Here is a 13,645-nt window from a genome sequence, read left to right as displayed (position 1 = left end):
TTTTGTTAAGCTGCCTGTCCTGTTTGCATGTCTTAAGACATATTAACTCCAGATAGTCGCTTCCAGCCAAAGAACCCTCTCAGGTAACCTATTTTTCTTTGACCCTTTTACTTTGGTGTGATGCACCAGTGGTGTTTCAGCCGCCCCTTAGTTTTCACTCAGCCTGGGTCTAAGCTGGTATAGGCCCAGCTAGTTAGTAAGGGTAATGAGTTTGCCCTCTCTCCCTTCTCCTCAGAGTGGAAAGAATGCTCTCTGTCCGCCGGGCTGTCACGCTCCAGGAGGGAGGCAGTCTTGTGACGTTTCTGCTGAGCCTAACCTCGCAGCTTCTCATCGTTTCTGACAACAACCTTTAAATAATTTGACTGGATTTAAAATCCCTGTCCTTGTCTAACCTTTTTGTCACGTGTAGTGCCTGTGCAGGCGAAGGTTGCTTTTTAACACAGTTCATTAAACCCTTGAGAGTCTGTCACTTTCTCTTTTAGGCACACCTGCCTCTTAAATCATCATGTGCACAGGTCTTTGTAGAGTGTGACTACAGAACCGCAGCGAGAAGAAGTGGACATTTTCAGCTGTAGTTGTTGAATTTGTGCCACCTCTCCCCAGATTGGGCCTAGTCACTGGTTGCTACCAGTAACTTTGATGTTATCTTGACAAAACATTAAACAGGGATCCAGTGCCGCTGGATTGCTGTTGCAACGACAAAGATTTACAGAGATAAAATACTTGAACGGAAGAGACTGTTTGGGTTGAGCCCTCTGTTATTGGTTGCAATTGATGTCTGTTACAGCGCTGAAATGCAGGTTCAGTCAGTTTCAATAATTATGTATCAAGTAAAAGGACTAAACATGTGCTGGTTACAGCTTGTCAGGGCTCAGGGACAGGATAGCAGGTCATTAGCAGTATTTCATATCAGAGGAAAAATTAAATGATTATTCCTCTTTTGTTTTGTTCAATAAGTTGCACCAAATATCAGGATAGTTTTTCAGTAACATTACAGATAATGCTCAATCAAAGCTTAGAAAATAAGCTCAAATGCTCAAAGGAAGAAAATGAAATAGCTTGTAGAGAAAACAACAAACATTGTCTGATATTAGTTTATGGTGATGATTCTCGTTTTGAGAGTCAGGGACCTATTCTTACAATATGTTAATGGCTCTCCTGCCTAAATAAAAACTGATTATACTTATTGCCGTTGGGAAAAAAAAATCAGCATAAGGCAAAAACAAACACAAGTGAGGAGCAGAGTTCACTGCTGTTCTTATGCTTTTGTTCAGGCTGTGCATGAGCGAGAGAGGTGTTGTTAGCATATGTATGATACTGCCAGGCTATCACACCGGCTTATCTGGAGCCAGAAAGCAGATAGACCCTGAATGTTCCACTTTTCACACACTCTGAAAAACAAATATTAGACGGTTCTGTGTTTTTTAAGCACATTTGTGCATGTGTTATGACTTATTTTTCTGTATCTGATGTGGCTCATTCCACTGTGTCATGCTGTTCGTCTCATCACAACAGGCTGTTAAGATTAATTAGCATGGAGAGGTATTTACAGAGCAAAGTTTAAAAGCCAGCTATGAGCAACCGCATGCTGTAGCTCGCAACACATGAATTCAATCAGACAGCAGCTCGACTGCCTTTAATTTGAGTCCACCCTCTCAAAACCCACGCAAAAAAAGAAGCCCAGAGCCTCGGGTTTTCTGCACTAGCCGCATTGTAAAATAAAGTTTTCGGCACCTCATTGGCACCTTGCGTTCAGTCTGGCCTTCACTGCCGACAGCACGCTGTGATGACAGGTGGCAGGAGCCACTTTGCTGCTCCGATCCTCCAAAGCCCAGAGCTACAGAGTGGCACTTAAGGTGGCCAGTGGCCACAGGAGCTGACACAGTGTATGCCACCGCAGCTGAAAAGATAATGTTTCGGAGGCTAGCACAGCAGACATAAAATGACCTTTTCATTTTGACTCATTTTTGTTCAGCTGAGCTTTCAGGAATGATTTTAATGCTCTCAGCAGCCCTGTTGCATGAGCATGAATAAGTACCACTTGCACAGAAGCCTGCATACGTGTCACAATAGAGGGGTTGGCATCACGATCACGAATAAGCCTGTCCTATAATTTATAAGCAAGGGTCGACTCGTTCCGTTGCACAATTACTGCATCTGTACACACTCTGCTTTCTATTCTCATTTGCAGTGTCCGAGGTTCAGTAGTACATGACAATTATGCTCGTCATGCTCAGCTGCTGTTTCAGACAAGCTGTGAGTGCATCTGCTGAAATGAACGAGACAGACACAGCCCTGTCTGTTGTCCAGCATTACGCTCCGTCACAAACACACAGACTTGTGCATGCGCGCACACGCAGGCAGGCTCTTTCACCCCAGGGGAACAAGCCTCCAGGCTCTTTTGTGTGAAAGGGATGAGATCATTGTGGGGCAGACGATGGGGGGATGGAGTAAGGGGTTCCACTCTGTGTACTTAAATAGAGAAATCTCAGTTTTTATGTCCGTCTCCGTCTCATTTTTTTCGTCTTTCGGTCGCTCCTAGATTTCAGTGTGGAAGCTTGGATACGAAGGGGCCGGCCAGGTGAATGCCATTAACACCACAAGTGCTAAAAGTGAACAAACATTAGGATTGGTGCACACGAGGATTAGCACCTGCTTGGTTTTATTAATGGCAACTAGAAGCTAGAGGGTTTTCTTCTGCCCTCAGGGGCTGTTGGGCTGCAACCCTTTTGGCACATTTGCAAGCAAGTTAAGACCAGTTCCACCGCCAAGGAACGAGTCTTTCCAGTGCTGGGAAACAATGGGCCTGGAGGAATGATCCACTCAGGATTCAGACCTAGGAGTGATCATAGATGTAATGTTTCATCTCCGGTCGGGTCTTTTATGTCATACACCCGTACCTCAATGTCACAGATTTACCTCAAGTGATTACTCCTTTTGCTTTCTTTCCTGATCTGAAATGTTAATATAGTCTTCTGTACTTCTAATTATCGACTACAAAAAGAATAGCCCATTGTGCTGGAGGCAGTGATTCATTACATCTTGTTGTATTGCATTACACCTCCCAAAATTGTGTTTTCTTATCAAAAAGATCTGGATAGATTTCCTTCCACTGCATGCCTTTGTGTAAATGATCACAGAGCAGCTTGAAACATCAGATAATATTACTTACAAGTGCTTGTGCATTTCTTTCCCACAATTGGTAATGATGACTAACAAGAGATAACACAGACTGGCCTCAAAGTCTGAAAAATACATTTGAAATTAATTGAATAAAAAGTGAAGAGTGGCCCCATCACATCAGCCAGCTGCAAACATTGACTTTCACTCCTTTTTATTCACAGGCTTCTGGCATGCCATGAGTTGTTATTGTCAGAATACTCAGAAATGCTTTCATTTGGCACGGCAGAGTGAACATGCTCTGGAATCATTTGTGTTTTTTTGGTTTTTAATGGAAGGAAATTTTTACACAACCTCCCGCTTGTGCAATCCAAAACATTTGGAAGCAGCAGTCACATAACAAGTAGTTGAAATGATTCGTTGATCAAAGGAAATGAGTAAGATCAATTAATCATTTCAGTCATTTTTCAACCAAAGATGTCAAACGCTTTCACGTTCCAGCTTCTTGATCGTGAGGATTTACAGATCAATTTATGTCACTAATAGTCATGGTCATTATGTGCAAATGCCCATCATATCATCTGAGAGCACAAGGGGACCTCATAAGGGAAAAAAAGTTCCATCAGCTATAATATAATCAGCAATTTCTCACATTGAGAAGCTGGAGCTATAAATTATTCAGCGTTTTTGCTTGAAACAATTGATCAGTAATCAAAATAGTTGCCATTGAATTTTGTCTAATCAATAAATCTACAAAGAGTTGCAACACTACGATAAAACCGTGATAATAAAGATTCTATATGAATGAATTTTTCAAATAAATTCATTTAATTTGGTGAATAAACGGTGTACACTGCTGTGTGTACCATACATTAAAACTGGAAGTGTGCAGGGCACTCTCAACATCAAGGCTGACACTTTAAGAATTCATGGCCACAAGGAAGCCAGAAACCAGTCTCATTGTAAGTGACTCGTCCAAATACTTCTTCGTCATGGTTCGTAGTGACCGTCCTCAGTGCAACGCAGACAAAGACCGTGACATTCGATCACTGGGGCTCAGGAGTAACAGAGGAACAGGTTTTCACATGTGAAGGGAGGGGCGGAGCACAACCTTTAGAGGCAGGGGCTCAGGTTACAACGCAAGACTCAATACAGTGGAAATTTAATGGACCAGCATGTCTGTCAGTTTTACCAAGAAGCTGCAGAAAAGTTTTCCACCCCTGCATGCTGTCACAAGGGTAGAACAAGAATAGCAGAAAATCCTCAATATTACCTTCATTTCTGTTTACAGTAGCTTTAAAGCTTTTAGTCTAATCCCCTGTCAACGCCATCAACCTTTATGGCCTCTACCATGTTTTATTTGCTCGCCAGCGATAAAAAGTGGACAATAAAACAAGCATTGCCATTTTACGTCTAAAACAGAGGCAGCGGTTGATGGCAGCACACTACAGAGAACATGTCAGCTATATTAAACGTACCCTTGAAAAACTCTGAGATCGATTTCCTCAGCTAGAGTAACACTAGTCGCAGCTCAGGGTCGTGCAGCCGGGCATTGTTGGGGCTCGGTTGCCTCGGCAGCGCTGATGTTTGTCTATCAGGGGTTGTCACAAAGAGATATGTGTGGTTAATGTTGAGGTCAGTGAGACTATCACAAATGGTTCAGGCATTAAAAGCATGTACACTGCTAACATCGCCGGTGTGTTTTAGGGATTTGTGGTGTTATTAGTGACGGTTCCCCCTCTGTAGCATGACAGACTAATCTGACTTATAACAGTAACAGTCAACCCTATTTTTGATTTAAGAACAGGAAATAATAAGACAGTAATACACCTCTTTTTGGTTTTCATGGGAAGTCCCTGAAATACAAACACGTCATTCTCCTGCTAAGAGAAGTACAATTATCACAGTAGACTGTTTACTTCACTAAACCCCACAATTCTCAGAACAATCCTTATTCTGACAGATCTTGACAGAAGTTCTTCCTCCTGTGAAGAAGGATGTTGATTTGGTTCTTGGGTTGGGCCTTCACACAAAAACAGGTGTCTGTGGTTGTGTATAGTGGGAGATAACATCTGCGTTGGTGGTACAGGTAGCCTAGTTTCTAGGTCTGCACAGCATTTTGAAAAAAAAAAGTCTCAACTAATATGAAATAAAAGTCAGTATGTGACATTGTGAGGTTGATGTTGTGTCTTATGAGCTCTGTGAGGTACATGTTGATTCACCTACACGATTAACAATTATAAGGCAGCATTCAAAGCCCAATCAGGACCAAACAGATCTCCTGGTCACCCAGGGAAGTGTTTACTTTTCTTTTTTTTTTTTTTTCTGTTCGCATGACTTTGTTCCCTGCTGTGGCACATTGTGGCAATGTGTGCCCATGCTGTCGGGAAAATGTGTGACTCACAGCCTCGATGTGTTCATACCAACCTCACCTTTTCAGAGAGCAGAAAAATTGTGGAGGCTAATGTTTGTGACAGGTTAAAGTATGCATGTTGCTGAGCGGAGCAGACACTTGTAAAACTTTTTTTTTATGAGTAAGGCAGGTGCTGATCCACCAACATTCAAACCACAAACGTGTGAAGTGAGTAAGATTGATTTTCTCGTGACAATGTAATGCTCTGCAGGGAAACCTTTGGTCACTAATGTGAGCCTCTTTGACACGCACTAGAGCCTGCGCGATGTCTCAGTGTGTGAGCAACTGGGCCATAACATTGATAATTTGTTATAGGGCGATGTTCCAAATAAATAAGCTGTGGAACTATGATACCTCAATACCTGTAACATCCACAGAAATCATTTCAACACATCATCACTTACCTATTTATTTCTTGTCTCATGGCTCCCTGAAATCTCCACCTGAGGTGAAGTTTCCTTTTGTGGTGCGTGTGAACTTGTCTGATTCCATCTAGGAATTCCACAAGAACATTTTAATTGGTTATCAGTCATTTTCAATGTAGTACACATGTCTCTATATCCAGGGCTGATGAGTCATAAAAGTAAAGTGCTTTTTGTGGAGTGCCAAAGATGAATTCTCACGGTCTGAGGAACAATGCTGATCTCTGGTCTTGTGGTGCAGCTATAAAGTAAAGTTCACCTTGTTTCTATAGTTGTAATATTACAGTTATTAATCTAACGTAGCCACAGAAAGATACATGATCTCATCATCCAGGTATCCAGCTGTGTTTAGGAAGGAAAACTAATGTTAAGATGTGTTATCCCTTTCTTTCGCTGCCTTTCAAAACAAATGCACATGCTAGCCAGATCAAGATCTTTAGACACAAGGAAAGGTAGCGGTGCTCGTACTGCTTTTGTTCAGCGGGACCGCCAGAATCAAAAAATTAAATTTCCTTTTAGCAGCTTTAAATTGGCCACAATCAATATTTTCATATTGACAGTGGATTAAATAACTGTGTAATGAAAGGTGGTCACTCATAATGACAAACCCACAGAGAATAAAAGCCTGACTCAGCTCAGTGTTTTGGATTTCTGGTCTGCAACTTAACTGCTTTGGTTCAGTTTTGCTTCTAATTGTGTAGTTTTTGTTGTTTGATATAAAAACCTGCTCTAAGCTGCCTGACCACCACCAAACATAGACAAAGTAAACAGCATCTAGCAGCTGAACAGCCTGATATTTAGGAAAGCAATGTGTTGATGTTGTTTAATGAACTGCAGTGCAGTTGTTATCTTACATGCTGGTGCTTCAGCTCATGTGTGTGACTTTAATATATTAAATGAAAGAAATAATTGATTGATTTCATACTTACTTAAGTATGCTCTAGTGAGATAGTATAATAATCACTAATATCAGCGTTTGTTTAAGTTATAAACCTATAGACATTAATCCAAACATATACAAACGGGAGTACAGACTCTGGTTAAACCACCGGAGGACATTTGCTGGCCAGCCTTTGGTGAGAGCCCACTGTGGTTTGTTATAAAGCAAATGTAGTCTGAAGACTGAATAGGGGTTTTGACCAGTGAGATGTAACCATGGATACAGAGCAGTTAGTCTCCTCAGAGTAATAAATCCTAAAACAGCTTCATGTCTCCAGATTGCTGTTGTGCATCATAATAAAATAAGATGAGCTGGATTCAGTCGAAACCAGCGTCTGTGTTGTTTAACGTTGTGGTACAGATATTGTTCATTGTGTTACTACATCTGGAACCATTTGGGCCTTTTTTTAAACTAATTTTACTGAGAAAAACAACTCGGGACACAAGTTTCAAAGAAAGTGAATCTGTACGAGTGGTAAAGAAGTAAAATAAGATCACACAGAACACTTGGCTGTTCCTGTTGGATGTTTCTCTTCCTTGCCTCACCTGTGAGCTCTCCTCTGTCCTCATGTCAGCTTTTCCATCACCATCCTCTTTATGAATTGTGAGAATGGCCCACTAATGAATCCCATCTTCACTGCTGCACTTTTATTGCTGTTTTTAGTTTTTGCAAAGTTTATCATACCCAAGAGACACGATGACTTTAAACAGGCTTGTGTTGATACGGTGCCACTCTCTGCTCTGTCATTTGTGTTTCTTCCAGACGTTGTTTTAAAATAATGAAGAATTAGGTCATATTCTGGGCAGTTACCCAGCAACAACTCTTCAAAGCTACCTGGACTATAAGGCTGGAAGTGTGATTCAAACAAAAATCTAATTTGGCCTGTTCACATGGGCAAAATGCCAAGTTTAAAACTTAAAAACAGTGCTAGATTTATCACTCAATCAGTCAGATAAGGGCTTATATAATAGCCAAAAGAATGAAACATTAATTTGGCCATTGTTGTCCAAGACTGCATGCTGTATAAAAAAGAACAGGCTGGAAGTCTTTGTCAGCTGTTTGCTGTGTGCTGAGGCCAAACATTTTTCCTCCGGGCAGGTCAGTCTGCCTCCTGCCACTCCTTTCACAGCACAAGCCAACGGATGTCCTGCACTGTAGACGTTAGCGAGCACTCCTGTCCTTCACTGCCAGGTTCAGCTTCACATATATGCTTTTAGATTTTCTTAAACCTGCCTTTAAAGATACCTGTACAGTGGCTTGATGTCATTTGTTCAACATCGGTCAAAAGTCCCACAATAGACATTAAATAACCCCAGTGGACTGAATTAGTCTGCGTCATGAAATCCAGAGCGGTCTGTGCTCACTGTGAGGCTTCGTTTTTTCCTCCTCCTGCCACAGCTGACTCACTGCTGGAAAAATTGAACTTCCTGTGTAGCTCCCAACAGCTCTTTGAAGCCAACATGGCCATTTTGGCTTCAAGTTTCTCTTTCTTCTTCTTGGTTATTTGATGATGAAGCAATGTCCCTGAGTTGTAACTGTGAACTGAGTCACTAACGGCTACTCTCATTACTGAATCATAACTTGAAGATAGAAAATCGTTAGAAATTCCCTCCAATTATTCACTAAATAATCACATCAGACATGCTTAACTGGGTCTCACTGCATATTTTTTTTTTGTCACTTGCGACCATATTTGTGCATTTTAGTGTTTTATAGACTTTGGTGTCTGCTTGATTTACACTCACAGTGACATTTCTGAGCATTCCTCCAGGCCCCGCTGCTCTCCCTTGGCTCTCTGTGGCCGTCAGAGCTTTAACTCTCTCGACATAATTGGAGCGGTGCAGTGATCTACAATGACAAGAGTGTTTGTGAATGTCAACAAATCCAGTCCCTTCATTAGCCCTTGTGTTTCCCCCGGTTTGTTTGCCTCGTTGTGGCGCAGCGGTCTCAAAGGATCCTTTTATTGCCTCAGCCACAGTATAACTTGGCATTCTGTGTATGCTTACATGTGTAATCCATCCCACTGTCCCGAGGTGATGTGTAAGAGCAGCATGTAGTGTTTCCTTGGCTATAGAGTAAATGCAGTAACTGTTGCATGTGTGGAGCAGTAGTTTAACCACAGGCGATCGTGGTGCAGGAGGGTTTATAAGACAAACAAACTGACCGTTTCTCTTCCTTTCAGGTACATCCAGCCATGATCGAGGACAAGGGTCACCGCGTGACCGACTACTTTGTGGTGGCCGGGCTGACTGACAAGTCCACGCCCCTCGAGCAGGATCTGTCAGAGACCAAGTCCAGCGGGCCCAAGGCGCCCATTACTGACTTGGCCGTCATCAACAGGTCGGCGGGAGAAACGGTGCCTGAGGGCTTCACTTGCATCGACAGCACCTACAGTGGCCAGCCAGCCAACCTTAATCATGGCAGTCTTAAGAGCCCTGAGCTGTTTCTGTGCTACAGGAGGGGTCGAGGGAAGCCCCCTCTCATTGACATTGGGTGAGTCAGCAGTCTGTTTATGTCAGTGTTGGTTATCTGGTATATTCATATGCCTGCAACGGCCAGAGACTCATTTTTTGCATGGACTGTATGTAGAGAACTCTTTTATTTTGAAAAGAAAATGCTGTCATGGCAGCGGAGGCAACAATATTTAGAAGGTTGGCAATGTAGCAAAACGCAGACAGCACTTTAACATACTGGGCTTGGTTGCAAAAAGAAATCAATCATATGTAAGCTTATGAAAAAATGACCCGACTTCTCACTTTCTTTCCTCAGAAAACAGATTTTCAGTGAGTTTATGGTCTCCACTGTCACAGAATGTTGTTTATCATGTAAATTATGGTCCTGTTTGGACTTAAATACACAGTTCAGTGGGGCAGGCTTTAGAGCGTTGTTACCTTGTGAAAAGTCGCAAACACGATGACTGTCAGTCAGGAGGAAAGTTTAGTTATGAGTTTGCAGGGACAGTTCATCCTCTTTCCTTCCAGGCCGAACTGGAGACTCCAAAAGCCAGTGGGTGATATCACAGTAGCTACGTCCACTTCTTTATCCTGAATCATACATTTAGTCAATGGAAGTATGCAGATTTATAATGATATAATATATTACGAAGTCGGTCAGTTGGCTAACAGTGATTTAGCTAAGTTAACTCTTAAATGCTTTCTGCTTTTCACTCAGAATTACGGTAGATTCAGACGCTCGATGTGTTGTTGTGTTGGAAACAGGTTGAAAGCCTTTGAGGAGTAAAAGCAATCACAGATATGATTAAAGATCCCCGAAGTGTCCTGCCAGCGGGGCTAACCGCTAGCTAGCATGCAGACAGGCCTTCACATGCTTAAATATTTCAGTAACACCATAACATCTAACATCCCTTTTCATTAAAACCATTCTGACGTATCGCGGTAAGAGAAGCGTGCCTGTAAAAAATCCAATTAATAATGGCTGAATTCCATTTAGCTGCATCACATTCAGAGTCCTGGTGTTGTGCAAGTGGGCTCACTAACACACTGGGACACCCTTTGTAAAGCCTGTTGTAATATATTACATTATGTATTGTTTTTAAAGGTGTTTTTCTCCAGTGTCACATTTGATATAAGTTTGAGGGAAGTAGGTGTGTTGACTAACTCATTCACTCGCCCCTGTTGCGTCAGAGAGTTCTCCCTCTCAGCCACACCTCTTGGCTCACATCCATTGATACAGTTTTCCTGCTTCCTCCTATTATCCTCAAAGAGGGAACTCCATTATAGTTCACTTACCCATCCCAGCAAGCTGAAAGGTAACACTGCTTATACTTCTACAGCAGGGTAGCAAAAAATGTGACCTACATTTCATCACCAGAGCTTTGTGTCTCTTAACTCGTCCGTCCCGAATGAACTGGCACTATAGATGCAGTCGTGATGCAACTGCCTGAGGTGTTTCACTTCTCCACACACCTCAGTCTTTGTCTAAAGCCTCTTTGTTTCCCCACTAACAAACTGGAGTTTCAAGTTACAAGAGACGACATTCTGAAAGATTCAAGTCTTACATTAAAACAGGTGTTGCTGTATAAAGATTGCAACACGTTGACAGCAGTTCACTTCTTCTTTGATGATCATTTCATGTCTTATTTATGTGATTACCTTCTGCGAAATGTGGCTTTAAACGATAGAACCACTCAAAAGTCTCCTGAAACCCTGCAGCTGTCGGCACACTGGGCATAAACACAAGATCGTATGTCAAGTCTTGTTTCCTCCAAGAGATTGCGCAATCCTGCTTTGCATGCTCACAGACATATGGGGTGGAGAAAATAGAAGCAAACTTAATTTTAAAGAAGTTGGAGTCATGTCAATGCACAGTCATGCAGTTTAATGAGACTGATGAACAGATTTCACAAGCTTTTGTTCTGGGATGATATTAAGAGACTCCTCATGTAAAATTCACGACTGTGTGGTTTATTATTAATAAGTGATATGATAGGCATGATTGTGTGTGTTAAAACAAATGCTACAAGTAGATGTAATTTATAGCATTGGGTCACTTCCTGATGGTTCTGTTTTGGTAGAGCTTCAACACAGAAGGTCTGTGAATATTTTTCAAAATGTTGTTGCAACATGTCTCCTCCACCAGCCTGTCTTCATCCGCCTATAGAATAAATGAAAAGCCAGCAACCTGTAAAATAATCCATCCCTCCTTCTGTCAGTGAAGCCAGCATTCCCAGCCCAGGGCTCCACAGCGTCACGACTCACTGTGCCCATTAGGGCTCTGGTTTTTGTTGCCTAAATGAGAATTTGTTGGCAACTGTCCTCCTGGCCTCTTTAGATTCGTCCTGCACTCTTTTCAGAATAAATGGAGTGTTTCGGGACTATTATATCTGCCTTGGCTTCCCTGTAGGCTGCACAAGATTTTAAAAAATGTGTGCAAAGACTGGTTCTGTCTTAGTTTAAAGAGGGCAGCAATCACAACTTTAGGCCTCCCACATTGCATTGTCCAGATGGAAAGGGGAGGACATGGAGCATGCTGCTATAGAAGCCACACAGTCATGCAAAGAAATCCAACACAGTGGGCACTGATTGCTTCCGTCTGACACTTTTAGCCCTGTGATAATCCACAGCAGGACTGATAAGGAAAGCCGGCTGGCAATGCACAAGCATTTTCAAAGTGTTTGTTTTGTACTAAATTGGATATGATTTGATATCCAAGCTTCCCTGACTGTCTGGGATTTGAATGAGTCAGCTGGTAGTTATGTCTGAATCACATTACCCTCTGAAGACAGGCTTTCCCGACGAGCCTCAGAGGGAAACCAGAGCTTTGAGAAGAAAGTCAGCGGTAGTGACCACACACTGATCCTCCCTGTTAAACAGGAGAGGCAGAGATTATCCTCACCCCGGAGCCACAGTGCAGCCTCTTGCTTACTGTTTCCTAAGAATGCACTTCATACTAAACCAGTGTGAGTGTCTGTTGATAGGTTTAAATGGCCCTGCACACTTCTGCAGTGAATTAAAACTGATGAAATATATTCTAATGAATTAAAAAAAAACTCTGAAGCTTCCTTCTAACATGAGCCAGATAGAAACAAATGTGAGCCTGAGCTTGCCTAGCTGTTTTCTGAGAGCTCAGAGTAGCTGCACCAATCAATATTTCTATAATGGCAATGGATCAAATACTTACTTTTAATTGGGGTCATTCCTAGTGGTGAACCGCTTGGGGGGCACCAAATTGCACAAACTTACAATTTCTTCTTAATGTTGCTTTACATATTGTTGTGTTCTCTTTCCTTCTGAAATCACCATCAGCTCTGCTCCGTCAGATCCTCACCACACACCAGCAGTAAACATCCACCATGTGTTGCTTTCCTTCGTCACAGCACAGAAATTTCAAGATCTTTCTGTTTGGCATTCTTCTTTATGTCTAGCTATCTGATTTGTCGCTGCATTCAAACTTGTGCGTCCTTATGTTCTTGCAGTGTAAACTGTTGCATCATCAGAATGTGAGTTATTTGCCGTTTGGCAGCAGCGCTTGTTTTAACGAAAGCCATGCCTGACGGCAAAACTGCTTTCAGGACCGCACTCTCTGAGACACCTAATTATCTTTGAGAGCTTTGTCGCACAGTATATGTAGACATGAGTCACTGCGCTCTCTGCTATCTGTCATCTTAATTTTCACACCGTCTCGATCACTTTTGCAATCACCTAAAAACACTCGAGCTCCTGTTGCATCTTAACTTCTCTCTTCTTGATGGAGTTTCATATTCATATAAGTGCCAAGTTAATATTTACACTTACCGTTGGTTGTGTTTATCAGTGTGCTGTATGAGGGTAAGGAGCGTCTGATTCAGGGCTGCGAGGTCATCCAGGCCACACCGTACGGCCGCTGCGCCAACGTCAACAACAGCTCCGCCACCTCGCAGCGCATCTTCATCACCTTCCGCCGAGCACCGCCCGTCCAGCCTCAGAACTCCCTGGCAGTGACGGACATCTGCGTCATCATCACCAGCAAGGGCGAGACGCCACCACATACCTTCTGTAAGGTGGACAAGAACCTCAACATTGGCATGGTGAGTCTGATTTTTATTCTTTAAACAGCGCTGTTGCATCATCAGTATTTGGAGGACAAATTTGCAAAAGTCTGTTTTAAACCTTTCAGTGGGGCTCCAATGTGTTCCTGTGTTACAAGAAATCAGTATCTGCGTCCAATTCTATCAGTTACAAAGCTGGTGAGTAAAAGTCAAATATTTTATGAGTGCTGTATGTTAGAAAACTGCCATTAGAGGTCTGCATT

At 42.4% G+C, this 13,645-nt stretch overlaps 1 protein-coding gene across 3 annotated transcripts in view; it reads left to right on the top strand.

Annotated features, from left to right (window-relative positions):
• Window positions 1-13,645, top strand: part of dennd4c (DENN/MADD domain containing 4C) — a 32,541-nt gene that overhangs the window by 2,981 nt on the left and 15,915 nt on the right. For all 3 annotated transcript variants that reach the window (XM_037111345.1, XM_037111344.1, XM_037111343.1), the window contains exons 2-4: window positions 9,078-9,388; window positions 13,169-13,421; window positions 13,511-13,580. In XM_037111345.1, the coding sequence (XP_036967240.1) occupies window positions 9,090-9,388; window positions 13,169-13,421; window positions 13,511-13,580 (622 nt within the window). In that variant the 5' untranslated portion in view covers window positions 9,078-9,089. The remainder of the gene's footprint in view (window positions 1-9,077; window positions 9,389-13,168; window positions 13,422-13,510; window positions 13,581-13,645) is intronic.

This window comes from Acanthopagrus latus, chromosome 10 (genome assembly GCF_904848185.1).
Source record: "Acanthopagrus latus isolate v.2019 chromosome 10, fAcaLat1.1, whole genome shotgun sequence".
Lineage (NCBI taxonomy): Eukaryota > Metazoa > Chordata > Actinopteri > Spariformes > Sparidae > Acanthopagrus > Acanthopagrus latus.
This window is presented reverse-complemented; position numbering and strand designations above follow the sequence as displayed.